The 23,036-nt window shown below is 42.5% G+C and overlaps 1 protein-coding gene across 1 annotated transcript in view; it reads right to left on the minus strand.

Moving 5' to 3' along the window:
- Frmpd3 (FERM and PDZ domain containing 3) overlaps positions 1 to 23,036 on the minus strand; it is a 58,375-nt gene that overhangs the window by 10,731 nt on the left and 24,608 nt on the right. The window contains exon 9 of the mRNA XM_008852977.3: positions 11,385 to 11,529. Within this exon, the coding sequence (XP_008851199.1) occupies positions 11,385 to 11,529 (145 nt within the window). The remainder of the gene's footprint in view (positions 1 to 11,384; positions 11,530 to 23,036) is intronic.

A 23,036-nucleotide genomic window follows, 5' to 3' on the forward strand; every position in this document is an offset into this window, starting at 1 on the left:
GATGGAACTGGTAAAAGAAAGGAGCCAGGGACTCCTCCCAAGCCCATGTGACCCCTGAGGAACAGATCCTCAAATGACCTTAAGTGTAAAAATAAATTGATTTATTTGGGCCAACTGTTTTGTCTTACACACTCAAAAGGAAAGTATAATCAAAGAGTAAAGTCATCAGTATATTTCTTTAAGAGGTCAAGGGATTACACTTCCTATTAGGCTTAAGTCCATATTATAAAAAGTCATTTAGACAATTATTTCTCATTGATGATTTTGTTACTAACCAGAAAGTGCTGCTCAGATGTAAGACTTCAAATCTTGGTCTCCAATACTGTAGTGCCCGCCTGTAGCTAAGGGAGACAACCAGCTATTGTTCTAAAATGACGGATAAATTTGTTTTCTCCCCCTATCTAGAAGCCTTTGAGAGGGAACTGACACTGATTCTAACCACTCCAACAGCTATCACAATACCCTAAAGCAAATCCTGAATCTATCACTCTAGAGTCCAGCCTTGGAAGACAAAAGAAAAATGAGTAGGAATCCAATAGAGGGATGCTTTTGGAAGCCCTTGTCAAGAAATTCTAATGGACTTTCATATGAACATTTGAAAATTGTCCTGTTCTGACCTTTTTCCTAGTTCCCTGTCTAGAACTTGTAATGCTAATTACTCTTGCCTTTATTTCTCCTTCACATCTCCTATTCACGATTCAAGGATTTTCTTTCCACCCTAGAGATAAGAGTTTTGCAGTTTGGGAGTCTTTTAGATAGACCCACTGAAAGGGTACTCCAGTTGCCTCACCCTGCATCCCTGTTCAGCATGGAAGTAACCAGAGCAGTCTGCGGCCCGATTCCCTATTGTCGGAGCCATGCTTGACATAGTATTGGGAATAAGAAGAGTGCCATTTTAAGAGCTTCTGAGCTCTCTGCTTCAGCGGTTTGAGCTGACAGGCTGTGCCTCCATGATAAATCAGGTCTTCTAAAAAGTTAGTTTCGGTTCGGTCTTCAGGCACTGGAGTTGGTGAGGTAATGCAGCAACCTGCTGCGTCCGTAGTTACTTTCTATTAGTAAAATATCCATGGTGATTCCTTGGTGATTCCTTGGTTACCCCAAATCTGATTCCTATATAAGATCTGTGTTCCTCACAACAAGAGGTCATTCTGTGATTGCTCACCTGACTGCTAAGAATTAAACTTTTTATAAAAAAATCAAAACCTTTGTCTTGACTCTTCTTTTGTTGAAGACCCCAAGAGCAATCTGCTTCCCAATTCCCTATCCAGCAAGTCAGGTAACCTCTCCAGAGGATGGTGTGATAAGAACAAGAGGTAGGAATTGGCTAGGCCGTTAAGATAAAAAGACCCCGACAAAAAGTAGCCAGTTTTTTGGCTAAAACTCACAGTGTCCTTGGGCCTCTTAGCAACATACTCCATTCCAAAAGCCAAAAATGTTTAAAATATTTGGGAGCTTTTATCTAATCCTTAAAGGATTTTAGGGTTACCTCTTCAGGGGCAGGAAATGTTAGAGTAGCCAAAAGCCCCGTAAAAAATAAATTAAAGAAGAAGAAAGAGTACGTGAAGTTATCAGAAAAAAGTGATGGGGAGATATGGGAGGAGTTGGAGGGGAGGGAGTGGGTATGGATTTGATCAAAAACCTTATATGCATGTATGAAATTCTCAATAAATTATTTATTTAAAAAAACTCATAGCTGGGCATGTAGCTTAGATGGCAAAGTGGTTGCCTAGTATGTATGAAGCTGTGTTTGATCACTAGCAGTACATTAAAAACAAACAAACAAACAAAAAAACAAACCTGGCTCATGCCTGTAATCCTAGCATTCAGGGGGGTAAAGGCAGGAGAATCAGAGATTTAAAGTTACAGTCATTTTTGGCTATGTAGCAAGTTCAAAGTCAGCCTGGGATACATAAGACCCTGTCATGTACACATATATATATAAACACAATGGAATTTGTATTGTTCTGTTTATTTTTTTTTAAATCAGGGACTTCATGTAGCCCTAGCTGGCCTGGACTCACTAAATATAGTTGACCTCCATCTCACAGTGATCAGCCTGCCTCAACCTTCTTTGAGTGCTGGGATTAAAGGCATGCCCCACTTTTTTTTTTTTTCTGAGACTGGGTCTTATGTCTCCAAGGCTGGTCTTGAACTTCTGACCCTCCTGCCTCTATCTCCTGAGAGCTGAGATTATTGGTAAGCACCACCACACCAAATTTATGTGGTGCTGGGGATTGCACTCAGGGTTTGAGCATGCTAGGCAAGCACTCTATCAACTGTGCTACATCTTAGGCTATGAGTTTTGCGTGTGTGTCGGGGGTGGGGGGAGTCGGGGGAGGTCAGAGGACAGTTTGAAGAAGTCAGTTCTTTCTGTTCACTGTGTGAATCCCAGGGATCAAACTCAGGTTGTCAGGTTGTCTATAGACACTGAACCATCTTGCCAGCCCTCTACCATATTTATTTTTATTATTTTTATTTCGTGTGTATTATCTGCATGTATATAAGTGCAACCAAGTCATGCAATGTCCTCGGTGGTCAGAAGAGAGCATCAGATTCCCCTGGAACTGGAGTTACAAATGATTGTTAGCTGTCATTTGGGTGGTGGGAATTGAATCTGGGTCTTCTGCAAGAGCAGTCAGTGCTCTTAACTACTGCAAGAGGAGTCAGTGCTCTTAACTGCTGAGCCGTCTCTCCAGCATCCTCTACCTTATTTATTTTATTTCGGGGTCTTTTTGAGACAGGGTTTCCCTGTAGCTCCAGCTGGCTTGGATACCAGGCTCTCCTTGAAGTTGCAGAGATCCACCTGCCTCTGCCTTACAAGTGCTGGGATTAAAGGTGTACACCACCATGCTCAGCCTCCCCACCTTATTTTTTGAGACAAAGTCTATCACTGAACCTGAAGTTCATTGATTTAGCTACACTAGTGGCCAGCAAGTCCCAGCAAGTCCCTGTTTCCACATCTGTAGTGCTGAGATTACAAATGCATGCCACTCTGCCTGGCCTTTACATGGGTGCTGGAGATCAAACTCAGATCCTCATGTTTTCATGATAAGCAATTTACAGACATCATCTCTCCCTTGTTTTGTTTTTTGTGGACAGAGACTTCTATGTACCTCTGGGTGACCTGGAGCAAAGAGGACAAGTGAAGGTTGGGGAAGGGTGTGGGGAGACAGTGAGGAGAGTCAATGAGAGAGATATAGTGATACATACATATGAAAGTGCCATAATAAAACCTATTTTTTGTATGCTAACAAAATGTTTTAAAAATATTTTTTAGTTTTATTTTATGTGTGTGTGTCCTTTGCCTGCATCTATACAAGTACACCATGTCCATGCAATGCCAGCAGAAGCCAGAAGAGGGTGTTGGGTCCCCTGGAACTGGGGTTACAGACTATTGTCAGCCGCCATGTGGGATGGATGGAATAAGACAGGAGATAATAGATATTGGTGAGGATATGATGAGGTTATAATTCTACATTATTGCTAGAAGGAATGTAAAATGGTGAAGTCATCTTGGAAAATAGGCAGTTCCTCTAGTAGTTAAGCATAGACATCATTTGAGTAGAAATTCTACTCCTAGGTATATAATGAAGAGAAATCAAAACATATGTCCCCACAAAAAGTTTTGGACATGAATGTTTAATATTATTATTCAGAATTGCTAAACCACCCAAATGCCTATCATGTGGTGCAAGAATAGCCATTGCTCTTAATTGCTGGACCATTTCTCCAGCACCAGCAAAACGATTTTTTTAAAAAGGAAAATCTGTGAAAATGTTTTATAAGATCTGAAATATTACACAAAACCAATATAATCACAGGTGTCACAAGTCATTGGGTAAGGAAGATGGAAAAGGTTGTTGGGTTTTTATAGGTGAATAAAGGTTCATATTGGGGAACCTAGCCTGGGTCATGAGGTGACATCTCAATGAAGCAAGATTTCACTTCTCTTCTTGTTCGGTGTTTTGTTTTGTTTTTGAGACAGGGTCTCCCTATAGCCCCAGCTGACCTGGAATTTACTATGTAGACCAGGCTGGCTTTGATCTCATAGAGACCTGCCTGCATCTGCCTCCCCCGAGTGCCAGGATTAAAGGCATGTGCCACCATCCCCAGATTCACATTTTTTGTTGTAGTTAGTTAGTTTGTTATGAAACAGGGTCTCTCTTAGCCTAGGCTGACCATGAAATTGCTTTGTAGCAGAGGATGCCCTTGAACTCCTAGTTCTGCTTACAAGTTCTGGGATCTCTGGCATAAGATCCCATACCTTGTTTAGGATTTCAGTTCTGTCTGTCCATCTCCTAAACCCCTGCATGTTCACTGTGCCCCTCCATCATTCCAACATTGTTGATGATGGTGTTATTTTCTGCTATAAAAAGTGTTAAATCATATAGTTTTTCGTAAATCCATATTAATATAAGAAAATCCTTTGTGCACTCATAGTTCTGTAAAACTTTGAGCCTGAAAGTTCGTAGAGTTATTAAATATCTCTTACTAGACAAAAATGAAAAAGACATTTAAGTATGAATTTTAAAAAAGAAGAGCAAGATTGTACACTGAAAGGTATAAGACCTGTGTGGATGAAATTATTTAAAGAAGTGGAAAGATTCTATGTTCATAGATTGGTAGACTTAATATTGCATCATTGGCAACTTAGGTTGGCAATACTTCTTAAAATGATCTACAGATTCAACATAATCCTTATCAGAAGCCCAGCTGACTTATAGAAATTGACAAATGAATTATAAAATTCGTGGTACCAAGAATAAAACAATCTTTTGAAAGAAGAACAAAGAAAGAATATAATTCATGTTTTGAAATTTACTACAGAGCAACGATAATCAAGATAGTATATTATTGACATGAGGATAGATATATAGATCAATGTAATGGAATTAAAAGTGCAGAAATAAACTACCATATTTATGACCAAATAGCCCAAATTAAAATGGACAAGAGGTTTGAATAGGTATCTCACTGAAGAAAATAGACAAATGACCAATAAGCTCAGAAAAGTTGTTTAACATTATTAGCCATCCAGGAACTGCAAATAAAAATCAGGAGCTGCAGACTGGAGGCATGACTCAGTAGTTACAAGAACTTACTGCTCTTGCAGGGGTCCCTGGTTTGGTTCCCAGCACCTACATTGCAACTGACAACCATTTGTAACTCCAGTTTCAAGGGATATAATGCCCTCTTTTGGCCTCCATGGGCATTGCACTCATGTGGTGCACTTGCATATATATAGGCAACAAATCATACACATACAATCAAAATAAATAAATAAAAATAAAATTTAAAAATCAGGACTTTCCCCTTCTACCCACTATGATGGATGGAATAAGACAGGAGATAATAGATATTGGTGAGAATATGATGAGGTTATAATTCTACACCATTGCTAGTAAGAATGTAAAATAGTGAGATCATCTCGGAAAATACGCAGTTCTTGTAGTAGTTAAGAATAATCATATTTGACTAGAAATTCTAATCTAAGCCATATAATGAAGAGAGATAAAAATATATATCCTCACAAAAATTTTGGACATGAATGTTTAACATTATTATTCAGAACTGACAAAGATGGAAGCCACCCAAATGTCTGATAGCTGATGAATTGATAAATAATAGGTATTCTATAAACTAGCATATTAAATAATAATTAAAAGAAACAAAATATTGCTATATGATAAAACATGGATGCCTTTAAAATAATATGCTAAATGAAAAACCAAACTATATAAGGCTATGCATAATTTCATTTAAATCAAACACTCAGAATAGGCAAAGCTATAGAGATGAAATACAAATCAGTGGCTGCTTAGGTCTGGGTAGCAAATGGAGCATAGTATGGCAAGTGACTGTTATTGTACACATGTATACTATTTTTTCTTTAGGAAAGGTAACAATTTTTTTTTCTGTACTTGGGATTGAACCTAGAGCCTCATGTATGGTAGGCAAAATGCTCCGCCATTCAACTACAACTCACCCCCTGCTTGCTTTTTATTTTGAGACTAGCTGTCATGAAATTATCCAAGCTGACCTTGAACTCACTCTATAGACCATATAGGCTTTGAAGTATGATACTCCTGACTTAACCTCCCTAGCTATGATTAGAGGCCTGTGCCACCAGCTCAAGAGGTGAAAATATCCTAAAAGTACATGGTCGAACAACTCTATGGATGTACTGGATATATTAAAAATGGAGTTATGAATTTTAAATAAGTAGTTTTATGGCTTGGAAATTATGTCTGAACAAAGCCAGGTATGGAGGTGCATGCCTTTAATCCCAGCACTCCGGAGGCAGAGGCAGGAGGATCTCTGTGAGTTCAGGGCCAACCTGGTCTACATAGCTAGTTCCAGGCCAGATAAGGCTACATAGTGAGACCCTGTCTCAAAAATGAAACAAAAGGAAACAAAATAAAAATAAAACAATGAACCCCCACAAATCTGTGTGTAGTAGCATAGTCCTGTGATCACAGCACTTGGGTGACTAAAGCGAGAGGTTTGCAATTTCAAAGCGAGCTTGGGCTAAATAGTGATCTCTGGGACAGCCTGAACTACCTAGTGAGATTCTATCTCAAAAAAGCAAAGCAAAAACTCAAATCAACAAACCAACCAAAATGATAAAGAAATAGAAAGTCCTTGACCTTTGTAAAAAGACAAATAATGGGCTGGAGAGATGGTTCAGTGGTTACGAGGACCCAGGTTAGGTTGCCAGCACCCACATGGTGGCTGGCTAACAGCCACTTCTAACTCCAGTTCCATGAATTTGATGACCTCTTCTGGCCTTCACTGAGCTTACATGACACAGGTGCACTTGAGAATATGCAGACAAAAAACTCATACACATAAAATAAAAATAAAAAATCATTTTTTAAAAGGACAAAAGAATTTAGTGATCTTCCTCCATCTAGGCCTCTGAGAGTTAAGTAAAAAGTGCTCAGGGAAGCACTGAGTCAGGAATATAAACTCTTGGTTCATGATGTGTCTCTGCCCAAAGGAAATCAACTGCAGGATCCGGAAAAGCAGCAAGTACTAACTACCTAGGAGACAACTGAGTCACCAGGGTAGCCAGCCTGGCAATTTGCTGTCATAAGAGGTTGCTCCCAGGGTTTTATCTAACAAACAGGTGGTGACCTCTTTCAGGCAGACTGCAGTTCTACTGGTGGTTTATCTTCTTTCGAGAAGAAAACATTTTCCCATACTAGACTGCCAAGGCTAGATGATGTCTAGCCCACCATTGGTATTGCGACTTTCAGATCCAAGGAGAGAGTGTGCCTGGAGCATGCTGACTCTCTCCTGAAGAATGTACCTGAAGCCAGGCGCATTTGGCTGATGGCTGGGACAGAAAGCCTCTGACAATGCAAATCTATGTAAATTGTCCATCAGTTTTCCCCAAGGAAGGGGTGGAAGGGTACCCTAGTTTATCTCTCTATACGCAGTCACAAGATTGACTTGAAAATGCTTGCAAAGAACAGGATAACGAACTGACTAGAATTTTTCTAAAAGTATGTGTAGCTTGTATACATCTCTGTCCACACACAGAGACATGCTATATGTCTATATTGTACATACAGTCAATACAACATTGACTCAAGCAGCTTTCTGGTACTTGACCCTGGTGCATTCTATGGTGAAATGATAATTGGTTTTAATGACAACATAGAAGCCTTGAAAGAACCTAATGTTCTTTCTGAATCATCCAAAAAAGGGTACTATGTTTAGTCTAACTTTCTGTGCATGTTGCTGGGTTATCGTTTTGTATTTTTTTAGGGGGATCAGGGTCTCATTTTGTAGTGTAGGCTGGTCTTGAACTTGTAATCCTCTTGCATCAGCCTCCTCGTTGCTGCAATTACAGACATGAACCACCACACTCAACTTGCTGGATTCATTTTACATGAAAACTAACAATATATACATAAATATACACATATATGAATATTAAATTACCAAAGCCAGCTGTTTCTAACCATGGTGGGAAATTTAGAGTGAATTTCTTCATCTGAAGACCTAAACAGGACCCTCAAAGTCTTATTTTCTTAGGCTATCCTGAGGATACAGGGAACTCAGGATTGGGGAAAGATGGCAGCTGCTTCTGGGTTTCTTTCATCTATCTATCTATCTATCTATCTATCTATCTATCTATCATTTTGTGTGTGTGTGTGTGTGTGTGTGTGTGTGTGTGTGTATGCATGTGTGCGGTTTCCACGGTGCTTATGTGGAGGTCAGAAGACAACTTGTGGGAGTTGGTTCTCTACTTCCATTATTTGCGTCCTGGGGGGGTTGAACTTCAAACACAGGTGCTGTTCTATTATGACTGCTAAATTTTCCTTATGTAAATGCCAAGCTACTGACTGTATCAGCATCATCCTTCAATCATCTGTCTGTTTTTTCCCCACTAGGCAGTAACCTATGTGAGAGCAAGAACCCTAAGGGTCACAGTTGTGAATTCCCAATATCTGTCATGATGGGTCTTTGAGAAACGTTTTTCAGGAATAAGTGAAATACTTGCTTTGGTGAAGTACTGAGAGGGAGGGATTCCTTCCCTACCACCTTCCCATTCTGTGTTTCCAGGTCTGCAAGAAGTGTGCTTATTTCCACAGTTGCTGGGTTAACAGCATCTTTTGGGTCTGGTAGGCTGAGCATTGAGTTCAGATAACTGGTGGCCAACAGCTTCTGTGATACGAGAACATAATCCTGGCCAGACCCCTTCCTTCTTTCCAAGGAGACCAGACCCTGAGTGGGTTGTGGCTTTGGCCCCTGGGAAAAGCCCAACTGAAGCTGTGAGGACACTTCTTCCTTCTGTGGTTCTGTTGCTGAGGGAGATCTTAAACTTGCAATCTTCGTGCTACAGCCATCTAAGAAGCTGGGATTATACCCCTGTGCTCCCAGGACTGACTAGATGCCTCTCTCTTGTAGCCTTTGCTAAAGAACCATTATTGGCACGGGGGCTTCAGTTCTATGATAAGAGAGGTCTGATGGAGGAAACTCATCTCAGCTTTGGACAGTGGCCTAAAGGCCTTCAAGACAAGGAATGGATAATCCTTCCATGGTACTTTGCATTGAGGCCTCTTCAGCAGCACCTGTCCCTTTCTAGAGACCACGAGAAAATGTGATTGCCTTCGAGACTTCGCTGAACTTGGGTCAAGCCTGGAGGATTACCTCACACCATCCAGTAAGAGCATTCAGTGGCTGTCAATCTGGCACCTAACAGTACAGAAGGTCAAGAAACTGGCCCCAAGCACCTAACCAGACCCCTGTGGAGGTAACAAAGCTCCAGTTCATGTCTTTCTGGCCAGAAGAGGAAAGAGGAACAGAGACTTTCTATTTCTTTCTACGGCTGAGAGAATTATAAACAGCAGAGACACCACAGCAATCCATTTGACTTCTGAATGGAGACAGAGACAGAGTGCTTGGGGAATAGTGAGCCTCTGACACTTGGCAGGTGCAAGGGGCCTCTCAGGATTCAGAGAAAGGATGTGAAAGTCATGCCTAACTCCAAATGAATCCAATAAGACACACCTAATTTTGAAAAAGGGAAGCAACATAGCAGGTGTCGGGAAGGCTGCAGGAACACATGAAGCCCGTATATTCGTGGTGCCACTGTCTCCAGAGTAAGGGGAATACTTGGCAGCCAGCATCATCTAGCGTGCTGACAGGATGACAGATATAGTATCAGAGTGGGACTTCAGAACCACTCCTAGAGCCCTCTCAAAGTGGACCGCAAAGAATTCTCACTGTTCCACTTGACTTTTGGCTGGGCTCCAGCTTCCTCCTTCTCCTCCTTTCCCTTTCTCCCTTTACCTCCTGCTCAATAAGAGGTACAGCCTGCTTGGATGTGATTAGCTAGAGGAGAACCACAGGTGACACCAAGAAAGCCAATGCTGGCTTTTTCAGCCTTTGACCATCTGTAGATTTGTAAAGTATAGCTGCTTCTCAGAGCTATTCACCTGGAACTAGGCAAGATCTCTCCCCAGTTTCTTCCTGTTCCAACTCAGTCCCTTGCTTCTACTAGGTGAGCCGTTTTCTTTTGAACTACCCTATCCCTTCCCAAATCTGCATGTGATGAGTTACCTTTTAATAGCTGTGGACAGTGATATGAGATCAAAACTTGGTCCTGCACAGCTAGTGACAAACTTGTTCACGATAAAGACAATGTGTAAGGGGGTGATATGCAGCCCCCTGGGTGCTGGGTCATCTGCCAACAGTTTCTGCTCTCAAACACCATGATATCAATCAGGTGTGGCGACCCTAAACCAAGGAAGAGTAACAATAGCCAGGTGACAAGGGCAAATGACTCAAGCATTCAGTATACGGCAAGGGTGAAGTCTGAGTGCTGTTTCAGTTCTGCTGGTGATGCTTGGGGTTAGGAGTACTTACTGTGCACAGGCAAGCTGGAAGTCTAACATGGGGAATAACAGGCTCTCTGAGCAGCCTCCTGCTCCTCCCACTTTTTTGGACAGTAATGCCCAGACTGGACAGATTTTTTGCAAGCCCTCTGTGTTATCACCAGGACAGGTCTGAGATGTGGCACAGTAGGTTGCCTAACTGGAAGCCTTATGCTTGGGGGCTGCACTTCCTTTTTATGAGCCTTCTCTCCTACCTCCAAGCCTTCTTTAGGGCATCGCCAGTTTTCCCTCTCTCAGCCTTCAATGACCTCACGTTTCTGACATCTCTGTCAATCCCCACTATGACAATATCAAATGGAGGCCTTATTTTCATTTTCATCCTTACTTCTCCCAAGCCAGAACAGGCAGGAATCTCTCCTAGATCTCTGTACCTTTAAAGCTTTGCCTTAAATCCAATATGATTTTTCTTTTTCTTTTTTAGGAAGGTTTGTGCTATGTAGCCTTGACTGGTCTTGACCTTGTGATCCTCCTGCCTCCCCCTCTACAGTAACTTGGATTACAAACATGTGTCATGATACCTGGCCAATGCAATTAAACCATCTTTTTTGACTTCTTTATTTTTAGTTTATATGTATGAGTACATACAAATGGTCGTTAGCTGCCACGTGGGTCCTGGGAACTGACCGAATCCTGGTCCTCTGCAAGAGCAACCAATGCTCTTAACTGCTGAGACATTTCTCTAGGCCCAATGCAATTCTCTAATTGGCTCTATCACATGTTTGCTACTTGTACTGTACATTCATCAATTGACTCAAATACAATGAGTTGTCACAGGCATCCTTTGGAACAGGTACATGTGAAGGCTAGCTGTTCTTCCCAGTGGTGTGTCAGGTAGGATGTGTGTTACAGTGATGGCTACTGGTAAACCAGATAGGCACTGTTGGCATGGGATGAGCACCAGGGCAGTGGAGCTCCTTCCATGTCCTCAGAGTCCAAAGGGCCTCAGGCACACCAAAAACCGAGGCTGAGCCCTACCTGCCTTGATCATTGGAGGTGGAAGGGGTTGGCTGGCAGGCCTGGAGAAGACCATCTTCTTGGAATCCAGCAGGAGGCGGCAGTACCCCGCAATCAGGCAGGCAAAGTTGGTGGCTTCAGGCCACTCCATCAACAGCACCAGAGGCTGCAGAAGAGATGGTTAGAAACATAGAGACATGAGAAGGCAGGAGATAGGTGCATTTATGGGAGGACAATAACAAAGAAAAAATGCCTTGAAGAGTTAGTTACAGGAACCATAATTTCTAAACCCTTAGTTGAAGTATGTGGCTAGACAGTTTCCTCTGATTTGGAAATTTCCTCATAGTAAACGCTTGCCTAGGTATCAGCATTAAATAAACCTTTACTCACACATTTAATGAAACATCTTTCCTGAAAAAGACTAAAATTATGTAACATCATGTGACTGCCGTGAGGCAGTATTTGTGTTTGTCAGAGCTCAGCAGATGTGTGGGCCAGCTGGGAGAGTGGGGGTGAGGCTGGGAATCTAGGCTAGGCTGAGGAATGACCTGGAACATCCTTGAATGTAAGCACCTTGGCTGCATGAAATCTCTTACTCCTCTCCATCTGCCCTGACAACACCCAAAGCAGCTTCCTGGATACAAAAGCTACTCTGTAGAATGAAATCCTACCTGTGCCTTTAAGGACAAAGCCTTTCTGGCCCGAGTTCTGCTCAGACCCTACTGCTCTCCTGCCTCTGTCTTCTATTCCCCGAAATGGCCACTGGTATTTCTTTTCTTTTCTTTTCTTTTCTTTTCTTTTCTTTTCTTTTCTTTTCTTTTCTTTTTTTTTGACACAAGTTCTTACTCTGTAGCCTAGACTGGCCTGAAACTCACTATGTAGCCTAGGTTGTCCTCAAACTTGTAGCAATTCTCCTGCCTTAGCCTCCCAAGTGCTGGCATTGCATTCGAGAGCCACTATGCCCAGTTTATTGCTATTTTAAAAAATACTGTATTTATTATTTTTATTTTATGTGTATGAGTGTATTGCCTTAATATTTGCAAGTGCCCATGGAGGTCAGAAGAAGGCGTCAGACCCCTGGAACTGGAGTTACTGATGGTTGTTAGCCACCATGTGGGTGTTGGGAATCAAACCTAGGTCCTCTGTAAGAGCAGTCAGTGCTCTTAACCACTGAGCCTCCAGTCCATATTGCTATTTCTTAAAAGAGCTCCTTGGTCAAGAGCTTAGAATGGTAGGTTATAAACAAAGCTATGCAGATAGTTTTGCTATGGGAATTCTTAGATCCTATAATACATTAATATACACTATGAAACTTAATAGAGTATATTAGTTTTCTAAATTTATTTGACCACAGAGATATATTTTTACAGAAAATCTCATTCTAATAGAGTTGCTGTTTTGTTAGTATTTTTCAGGGCTGGAGATGCAATCCAAAACCTTGTGCATTCTGGGCAAGTACTCTATTACTGAGCTACTCTGCCAGTCCCAGACTGTTGGTGTTTTAACTTTCTTTAGGAACTATTATCATAGTCTGTTGATTAATCCTGGAGTTAATTGCTTAACTGTTTCAGAGATCCAGCAATGATATACAAAACATCAGCACATTTTAAGAAAACTCCCTAACATCTGTACTATCATTTTAAATGTGTCACTTGACGAAACTGGATCAGACCAAACTTAGATAATAACCAATGAAGACTGTCTGAAGAGGGAGTCTTGGTGCACTGGGAAGCCATGGCCCTTTGAGCTTATCAGATCAGGCATTATAAGAACTAATAAAAGCACATGTCTGTCATCCCAGCACTTTGGAAGTGAAGACAGGATGATCAGGAGTTCAGGGTTGTCTTTTGTTCCATAATGAGTTTGAGGCCAGCTTAAGCTGTATGAAACCGTGTTTGAAACTGGGAATATGGCTCAGTGGTAGACCACTTGCCTAGCATGAGAAAGGCTCTAATTTCAGTTCAGAGCACCTAACTCCCTCCAAAGAGTCTAGCAGAATTCAGAGAGAATGTCCCTTCTCCGCCTGTGACTGCAGGAGTCCAGGACAGAGATGATCAGGACCTTTCCAGTAAAACGGAAGCATCATCAAGAGCACTTGATAAAACCTGATCAGATTCCTTGTCCACCATCCCACGCTCACAAGCCTAGCTTGAGTGGCACACCCCTGCACACCCACCAGACCAGTGAGTTCCAGCAGTCCCTGTCCACCCCCTAGTTTCCCAGGCTTAACAAGTAACAGTAACATTGCCTTAGGGACAATTCTGAATACAAACCAGTTCAGCTGCTGGATGAACTTGGAAAGTTGGATTTTTTTTTTTGCTCTCTCTCAGATCCCAAAATACTGATTGAGTTGAACATTTTGTAGTTCATATATACCAGAGCTCTGCACTTGTTTTTATTGAGACAAGGTTGTAACCCAGGCTGGCTTCTAAATTGAGATCCTCCTGTTTCAGCCTCCCCAGTACTGAGTACTGGGATTACAGGCTTCCATCACCGTACTCAGCTCCAGACAGTTTTTACAGTTTGAGTGTAAATATTTTAGACCTTACAGACCATACAGGTTGTGTTACAACAGCACTGCCACTCTAGTGTGAAAACACTCTTGGATAATCTATAAACTAAACAAATGACTATGACTGTGTTCTAATAAATATGTATGAAAGTAGGTGGTGGGTTAGATTCAGCTCATGGGCCGTAGTTTGATCTATTTGATCATACTCTTAACTTGGTATTTTACTTGGTTGGGACAGGTTTTACTATATAACCTGGCCTAGACCCTAATTCCTGTCAGTTCTAATACCACAGCCTCCCAAGTGCTGGCATTACAGGTCTGTTCCATCATGCCTGAACAGGGTACTTTTTTGTTCAGTTCGGCTTTGAGATAGGACTGTACTATACAGCTCAGGCTGGCCTGGAACTCACGATCATCCCACCTCAGCCCCCCATCAACTTGGTGTTTCTGTCAACAGTGGTCACCTTCTTTGGACACTCTTCTCATGGCTTCTGTTTCTGTAAGGTGACAATGTGTTCTCATTCTGTGATCTCTGTTTTGACCATCTCTGACCATCTCTGTTTTGCTCTTTTTTGAAGCTTTATTTTTATTTATGTGTGTGTGTGTATGTCTATGTGTTAGTACATGCATGTTTGTGTGGGTACCCTTAGAAGTCAGAAGAGGTCAGATCGCCTGGAGTTGGAATTACAGGTGGTTGTGAGCCACCTGATATAAGTTCTGGGAACTGATCTCTAGTCCTCTGCAAGAGTAGTGAGTGCTCTTAACTGATAAACTATCTCTCCAGTCCTCTGTATTGTTCCTAAACATTTTTTTGAATGAGATGTGGTTTAATCCCAGCACTTGGGTAGCAAAGGCAGGTGGATCTCTATGAGTTCAAGTCCAGCCTGGTTTAGGTCTACATAGAGTTCCAGGCTAGTCAGGGCTACCCTGTCTCAAAAGAACAAAATGAAACAAAAAACATTTTTTGAGACAGGGTCTCAGTATGCAGCTCTGAATGGCCTCGGTATGTAGATTGGGCTGGCCCTTGAACTCACAGAGATCTGCCTGCTTCTGCTTCTTGGGTTCTGAGATTAAAGGCGTGTGCTACCATACCTGGCTATTTAAAATTTTTTTTACTTATGTGGTGTGTATGTGTGTGTGTGTGTGTGTGTGTGTTGTGTTGTATAGTACCTGAGGAGGCCAGAAGAAGGTGTTTGCTTCCCCTGGAGCTGGAGTTAAAGCCAGTTGTTTGCTATCCAACTCAGGTGCTGGGAACTGAACCTGGGTCCTCTGTAAGAGCAGCAATTGCTCTTAACCCCTGACCCATCTCTCCAGCCCTCTCTGTCTTTCACTTTAGCTGGCTTTTCTTGTGCAGCTGGCCACCTTACCTAGGTTCTTGGTTTCATCTACAACCCTTGATTCTTTTCCACAGAGGATCAGCTTTGTCTCCGTGTTGGGGTTCCTGAATCAGCATTTCAGTCTATTTCCCCTTGAACTCTTTTCCTGTCTCAGAACTTATATAAGTCGAACAGTATTTTGAATACATTTTTTGAGACAGGGTCTCACTATGTAGCACCGGCTGGCTAGGAAATTGCTATTTAAACCAGGCTGGCCTTGAACTGACAGAGAGATCTGCCTACTTCAGTTTCCCTAGTGCGGGGATTAAAGGAAAGCACCACAACACCCAGCTATTTTGTAAATTTTTTGTTGTTGTTTTTCTGAGACAAGGTCTCCCCGTATACCCACCTGGCCTGGAGCTCATTATGCAGACCAGGCTGGCCTCAATCTCAGAGTGCTGGGATCAAGGGCATGTGCCACCATGCCTGGCTCTTGAAGTTTTTGTTGAGACAGCATCTCATCCTGTAGTTTAGGTTAGCCCAGATTAACTATGTAGCTCACACTGGTCCCAAACTGCAGCAATCCTCCTGCCTCGGCCTCCTGAGTATCATCACACCCAGCTTGAATTATTTATAGTTTTTGAATAGCCGGATTCAAAGCATGTCACAGTAAGGCATTTGGACTGTCCCCAAGTTGGTGATGCATCTATGAAGTTCAGGCAATACCATGGGAAGGAAAAAGCAACGGTTCATACATTGAGGAACAATGGCTCTTATCTCCACTGAGAGAAGGATCAAGAATGAAATGCTACTGTTGAGTCGTTATTAGGCAGGGGCAAGGGAGATGCCCATAGCTCCAGTTAACCGATGCCTCTCAGTCACAACAGAATAGTCAACCTTACGTGATGCAATAAAACGACAACGGGTAGAATTGGGCAGGGGGAGCCAAATATCCCTTCTGGCCTCAACCCTGTCATCAGTAGTAGGACACACAAAGGTTTGGGTGTGGGTGGCTACTGCCCTCATTACTATGAGGACGCAAGACTTCCTAGGTTTGCCTCAAGGGCATTCACTAACATCATGGCCATCTTTACTGCTAGGGCTTTACTTCAGCGCTTCACTGTCTTCTTCACAGTAACACACTTCTCAAGCTTTGCCGATGCAGACGCTGAGATCTGGGACTGTTCAGCCTGTGGACCCTTTTGTCTCTGGTCCAAAGCTGCTTTATCTGTGTGCATATACGCCTCATCTGTGGGTGTGTTTTGTGATCTAAGTTGTGACCTTTTCTCATAATGTAGGAAACATTATGCTAAACTAAGGATCTCCAGTAGCCTTCTGATTGGTCTTTCTGCCTCAGTGTCTTCCTGCTTCACTCCCCTATTGCTATCTAAGGGGTCCTCTAAAGCACAGTTCTTATCATCACTTAAAACTGTGAATAGTGATGAAATCCAACTGCCTTACAGTAGCTTACAAAGTCCTGCAGGATCTGGACCTAACCTACATTTCCCACCACATGTGTCTTAGCTTGCCTTATGCCCTCCTCCCATCACTGCCCCTCACCTTACGCTCAGGCAATGGTGCTTCACTTGCTGTGCTCTTTCATATGCCTTTATGCTTTAGCCTGTGCTGTTTCCTTGGGCTTTAATGTTTTTGTGTCCTTCCTTTTCCACCTAGCAAGCTGTGACACATTGGCTAGACACCTCTTGAGGAGCAAGACCAACTGACAGGATAGGATATCTAGTTCCTGCCCTCGTGGAGATTACAACATAGCTGGAAATAAGATGTGCACCAAATAATCTTAGAAATGAATATGTCTACAAGGTGTGATAAGAACTATGAAGGGAAATTACAGAGCTATCATAACACAGACTGTCCCAGAGTGGGTGCAAACATGTGAGGATGTGACATTTAATTTCAGAAGCTGGAAGAAGCTTCTTTGAGGAAATGGCATTGGCTGACAAGTAGAACACAGGACCATTTGCTCAGTGTCCAGACTGACTGATGGATGGGCAGGCTGAAGGGCTGGCTGGCTGCAGAGTAGTCTGACTCACTCGAGCCTTGGCTGACAAGCTGGTTGCAGGGCAGGGAGAATGCCATATAGCCTCATATTCTGATTGGTTAGCCACCAGGCTGGCTGGTTGACTGATGGTCAGAGTCACTGACTGGAGTCTGACTAACTGGCTAACGGGCTTAACTAACTTCACTTCCTTTACTTCACTTTCCTCTTATCCCCATGTAGTCCAGTGTCAGCAATAAAACAGCACGAAGACAATCTCCTGTGTTCAGAGAAGGCCAAGTACATTATCAGGTAGTTCAGCACAGCGTATCCCGGAACAGTAGTACTTCCACCTAAGCATTCCCAGGTGGCCAACTGGGGCCCAACATGTGCTAGTGTGACTTGTAAAAGGTTCAAACACAGATGAGCTTTTTGCTAACAGGGGTAAAAATCAAATCAAAGATAGGCACACAAAAGTTGAATTGGTTTCTTAGAAACACTCAAAACCAGCAATTACTTTAAATAGAATTTTAATGATCGTGATGCCTAATGTAATGCTTGTCCCTACAGAAAGCATTACAGCAATAAAGCTCAAGCAGGAAAATGGGAGGCACCCTGGGCCACAAGTGAACCCATGGGACATTCCTTTGATGGTTTCTTTTTTCCCCTTATGTGCTTCTAGAGTAGTAGGATGTAGTAATGGCCCAGTGGTGTCTGTCCTAGTCTTCTCTCTCTTGGGGAATGATATTTGAACACTATCTCATGTTCTCTACACCACGAGCAAGTAAGCCAAGTGAAAACTGTAACTAAATACGCCCAGGCTATCGTCAAGTGGAAAATGAGATAAGGAAGACGGAGTTCAAGGTATGAGCCAGTCAGAAGCAGGTACAGCAGGGATTAATTTGACATGCACCAGCAAGCATCTCCCTCCTGGGGTGCCCTGGCATAGCTTCAAGCTCACTGTAGTATCTGTGACAGCAGAAAAAGGATGGGAAGTCAGGACCTGGAGAGGCAAAGCTACCACATGGGGGTCCTTGAATCCCGATGACCAGAATATTTGCGTTCTTGCCTCAAGATGGGAAAGGCTAATTGGGCAAAGCACTGAGAAAGGCTAATTGGGCAAAGCCAATCAATTTGGAGGTGAGGCAGAATATCAGTTTAAAGCAGCAGTTCTCAGGCCAGCTGCAATTTAGTATCACCCAAGAGGCTATAAGACGTACCCATCTTTGAACCCACCCCCAGAAATACTGATGTAAATGCTCTGAGAGTATGCACGAGCATTCAGTGATTTTCAGTCTTTACACATGAGCCAGGCATGGGGATCCATGTCTGTGATCCCATTGCTCGGGAAGTAGAGGAAGAAGGATCAGGAGACATCTTGTAGGAGTTGGTTCTCTGCTTCCATCATATGGGATCTGGGCATAGAACTCAGGTCATCAAACTTTCAGGATTGGCAGCAAATCTCTTTATCCTTTATTTAGGAGTATTTGATTTTTTTTTGGTCTTTTTGAGACAGGGTCTTCCTGTAGCCCCACCTGGCCTGGAACTCACTTTATAGATTAGGCTGGCCTTGACCTCACAGAGTTCTGCCTGCCTCTGCCTCCTAATTGTTGGGACTAAAGGCATGTGCCATCACACCTGGCTTGATGTGCTTTTTTTAAATAGCAAAATCTGACTGTGAACAATATGTTTATCAATGAAATCATATCTTTATTGTAGTATATGAGAGCTGGGGATGTAGCTCAGGTGGTAGAGTGCTTGCCTAGCATACACAAAGTATGGATGTGGAGGTACACAAACTGACTGTTGTGGCACACATCTGTAATCCCAGCACTCAGAAAGTGGAGGCAGTAAAATCAGGAGTTCAAGGTCATCTTGTCATCCTCAGCTATATATGAAATTTGAGGTCGGCCTGAGATACATGAGACCCTGTCTAAAAAAAAAAAAGAAAGAAGCAAAGAAAAGAAAGGAAGAAAGGAAAAAAGAAAACAGTATATGAGTACTTGCTATTTAAAATAATCTTATGGTATATTAATTTATTGCCACTATAACTAAAGACCCCAAACTTAGTAGCTCAAATTATACACATCTATTCTTGGAAGTCAGAGGTCTGATAAAAGAGTTAAAAATCAAGAGTAGGACTGTCTGTGTCGCTTTTGGTGGTCTGGGGTTGAATCTATTTCCTTGCCTTCTCTGGCTCTGGAGGTCACCCGTACTCCTTGGTCCTTAGCCCGTTTCTCTGCAGTCAAGACCAGCATGCTGGGTAGAATTCTCTCATCACATCTCACTGACTTTCAAGATTCTCTGTTCCACATATAAGGATTCTAGTGACTACATCAGTTCCAGTTAGATAAGCCATGCTAATCTCCCTATTTCAAGGTCAGTTTGATTAGCACTCCTAATTGCATCTGTACTCAATTACCCTCTGATGTAATATATTCACAGGTTCTGGGGATTAGGGAGTGGACATCTTTGGGGAGATTATTTTGTCTATTGTACATGGTAAATCTTATTACAAGGCAGAACAATTCTGACATCAAGTGGCTAATACTCCCATATGCACTTTCTCTGTTGCTTTCCATACGGTTTACCTATAAACTGGAACTATCATTTGATTACGTGTTTGAGCAGTCATATCATCTACCCGACCACTGATTGCATCTTATTCCTAACGTGGAACCTTCTAGCCCCATCCTCTCATCAACACGGTCTCCCACTTATTCCAAAAGGTAGTCTCATCGCCCACTCATGATCTGATGAGACTGCTTTGCACCTAACACTGTTCTTCAGTAGAGTATGTGCAGAAGGCAATAAGGATCGGAATAAGAAGACATGTGCATTGTATGTGCAGCACAGGAGTGGGGGGACACATGCCTACGTTAATGACTCGCATGTTTCACGTCTGTTTGCTGGCTTCACACTTGCTTTGTTTCCACCTATCTTGCATGCTGGTCTAAATCAGCTTTTATTCTGTTGCCCTTGTACTCAAGGACCTACAATAGATTCCTGCTAATCAACCACATTCAGTCAAAATTCCTCAGACTGGCCTGGAAGGCTTTTAACCCACTTGTTCTGCCCACTCCTAATCTCTCCAATCTCTTCTCTTGTTATTTTCTTCTCCAGCCAAGAAACTATGCTTATCAACCTGAACATATGGCTTGTTTATTTCCGTGCTTGCTCCTTGCCTTTGAACACATCCCACTTCTCTCTGTTAATTCATGCCTATCACTTCAAGATTCAGCTTAAAACACCCTCTTGGGGAAGCTAGATATGGTTAACTCCTTCCTGTTCTGTTTTTCATATTCTATACCACATTTATCTAAGATGTACTGATTAAAAAATAGAGAGAGACAGACACAAAGAGAAATAGGGAGAGAGAGACAGACAGAGAGAGAGAGACAGACAGACAGACAGAGAGAGAGACAGAGAGTGTTGTGGTGTGTTTCATGCCCAAAGACCAGGTCAGAAGAGAACATTGTGTCTGCTGGAGCTGGAATTCCAGGCAGTTGTGGGCAGCCTGACATGGGTGGTACAGGGAGCTGAACTCAGGTGGGTTCTCTTAACCACTGAGTAATCTCTCCTGCCCCTGCTTCCTTTAGTTACTTGAGACAGGGTCTCCACTCTGTAACCCAGGCTGACTTGGAACTCACTATATAGCTCAGGTTGGCAATTCACCTTCCTTAGGCTCCCCAAAGCTAGGATTACAGGCATGAGCCACTACACTTGGCTTTTTGGCTGATGTTTTGCTTTTGAAAAAATACCAAGTCTCGAGACTGGAGAGATAGCTTAGCAGTTAAGAACACTGGTTGTTCTTGCAGAAGGCCCAGGTTTGAATCCCAGCACCCACATGGCAGCTAACAACTATCTGTAACTCCAGCCCCAGGGGATCTGACAGCCTCTTCTGACCTCCGTGGGCATTGCACAACACGGGTGCACTTACCTACATGCAGGCAATCACGCATACGCATAAAATAAAAATAATAAAGAAAAAAGAAAAAATACCAAATCTCATTTGTTGAGTATTTATTAGGTGTGAGGCAGTGTGCTAAAACATTTTTTGTGTTGGTTCTCACTTAATCTTGACAACGTTTTAAGAACGGGATTCTACTTTGCAGTTGAGAGAATCAGGATGCAGAAAGGTTAATACATTTTCTTCTTTTTGTTTTACTTGTTTTAATTTTATGTATATGAGCATTTTGCCTTCATGTATATAAGTGCACCCACGTCATGCAATGCCCAAAGAGACCAGAATGGGCAGAGAATCACCTGGAACTGGAGTTACAGACAGTTGTTAGCTGCCACGTGGGTGCTAGGAACCAAACCCAGGTCATCTGCAAGAGCAGCCAGTGTTCTTAAACAAGGAGCCATCTCTCCAGCCCCTTAATACACCTTTTCAGAAGTGGGATTTGAACCTCATCTGATTCCACAGTTATTCCAGAGACATTTATTTTTTAACAAGGAGCATTAAAAACATTTATTTTACTTTAAAATTATGTGTATGTGTGTTTGTATGTTGGGGGTATGTGTACCTGAGTGCAGGTGTCTGCAGAGGCCAGAAGAGGGTATCTTATCCCCTTGGAGCTGGAGTTACAGGGGGTTGTGAACTACCCGATGTAGGTGCTGGGAACTGAACTCAAGTCTTTGCAAGGGCAGTATGAGCTCTTAACCACTGAGCCAGCTCTTCAGCCCCTTAAAACCCTTTTTTTAAGAACTGGGATTTGAACCTCATCTGATTTCAGAGTTACATACGTGTTCCGATGTGTTAACCTAGGTCATGTGTCTTTGTGATTCTAGCCTTCCCAATAAGAGTGACTGTAGCTTCTCTGAAGTGTTCATTCATGCTCACCATTATGGTTGGGTCACACTTCTCGAAAGAAGCAGAGTTCCTTACTCAGCCAACACCCATTGACACTGGCTCAGCCTGTTTGCTCTCAGACCTCTGGTCATCAACCAGATCTTCAACCTGTGTGCCCTCAAATTAGTTGTACTACAAAATCACTTGGGAAAATGAAAAATTAAATAAATCCTGATGACCAGGTGATACTTCCAAGCAATGAAATCATCACATCTCAAGTAGGGCCCAGACATCTTTGTATTTTGAAACCTCTCATGGAAATTCTATTGTGTTGGCGACCTGGGAAAATCACTCATAGACTACAGAAAGTGGCTTAGTGAAAAAACTGTTTTTCTGTTTTAAAGCCATTTTCTTTCTTCAAAGACCACACTGCCCCTGTCTTTGTCCCCCCTTCCTGACCAGTTCATTTGGCTTTTAAAAAGTATTTTTTGATTGCTTTTTTTGTGTGTGTGTATGAGTGTATTGTCTGCATCTATGCAAGGGCACCCGTGATGCTCAGCACCCAAGGAGGACAGAGGGGGGTGTCAGATCCCCTGGAACTGGAGTTACAGATGATTTTGTTAGCTACCATGTGGGTGCTGGGATTCAAACCAGAGTCCTGTGCAAGAGTAGCCAGTGTTCTTAACCGCTGAGTCATCTCTCTAGCCCCTCATTTGGCCTTTTACCCAACAACATTAAACGAGGATAGCAACCAATTAGTTGAGGAAGCAGCCAAAGTCTGTTAAGTATCAATACCACTTAGATTCTCAAACCAATAGGAATCCTGTGAATCACAAGTGGAAAAATTAGCATATTAAAGCTTCCTGGTTTCACAAACACAAAAATAAATAATTTGCTGTTTTAGAAATAGCAAACACTCAGGGCTGGAGAGATGGCTCAGTAGTTAAGAACACTGGTTGTTCTTGCAGAAGACCCGGGTTCGAATCCCAGAACCCACATGGCAGCTAACAACTGTCTGTAACTCCAGTCCCAGGGGATCCGACAGCCTCTTCTG

Source organism: Nannospalax galili, unplaced genomic scaffold (genome assembly GCF_000622305.1).
Source record: "Nannospalax galili isolate Female #2095 unplaced genomic scaffold, S.galili_v1.0 scaffold25, whole genome shotgun sequence".
In the NCBI taxonomy this organism is placed as follows: Eukaryota; Metazoa; Chordata; class Mammalia; order Rodentia; family Spalacidae; genus Nannospalax; species Nannospalax galili.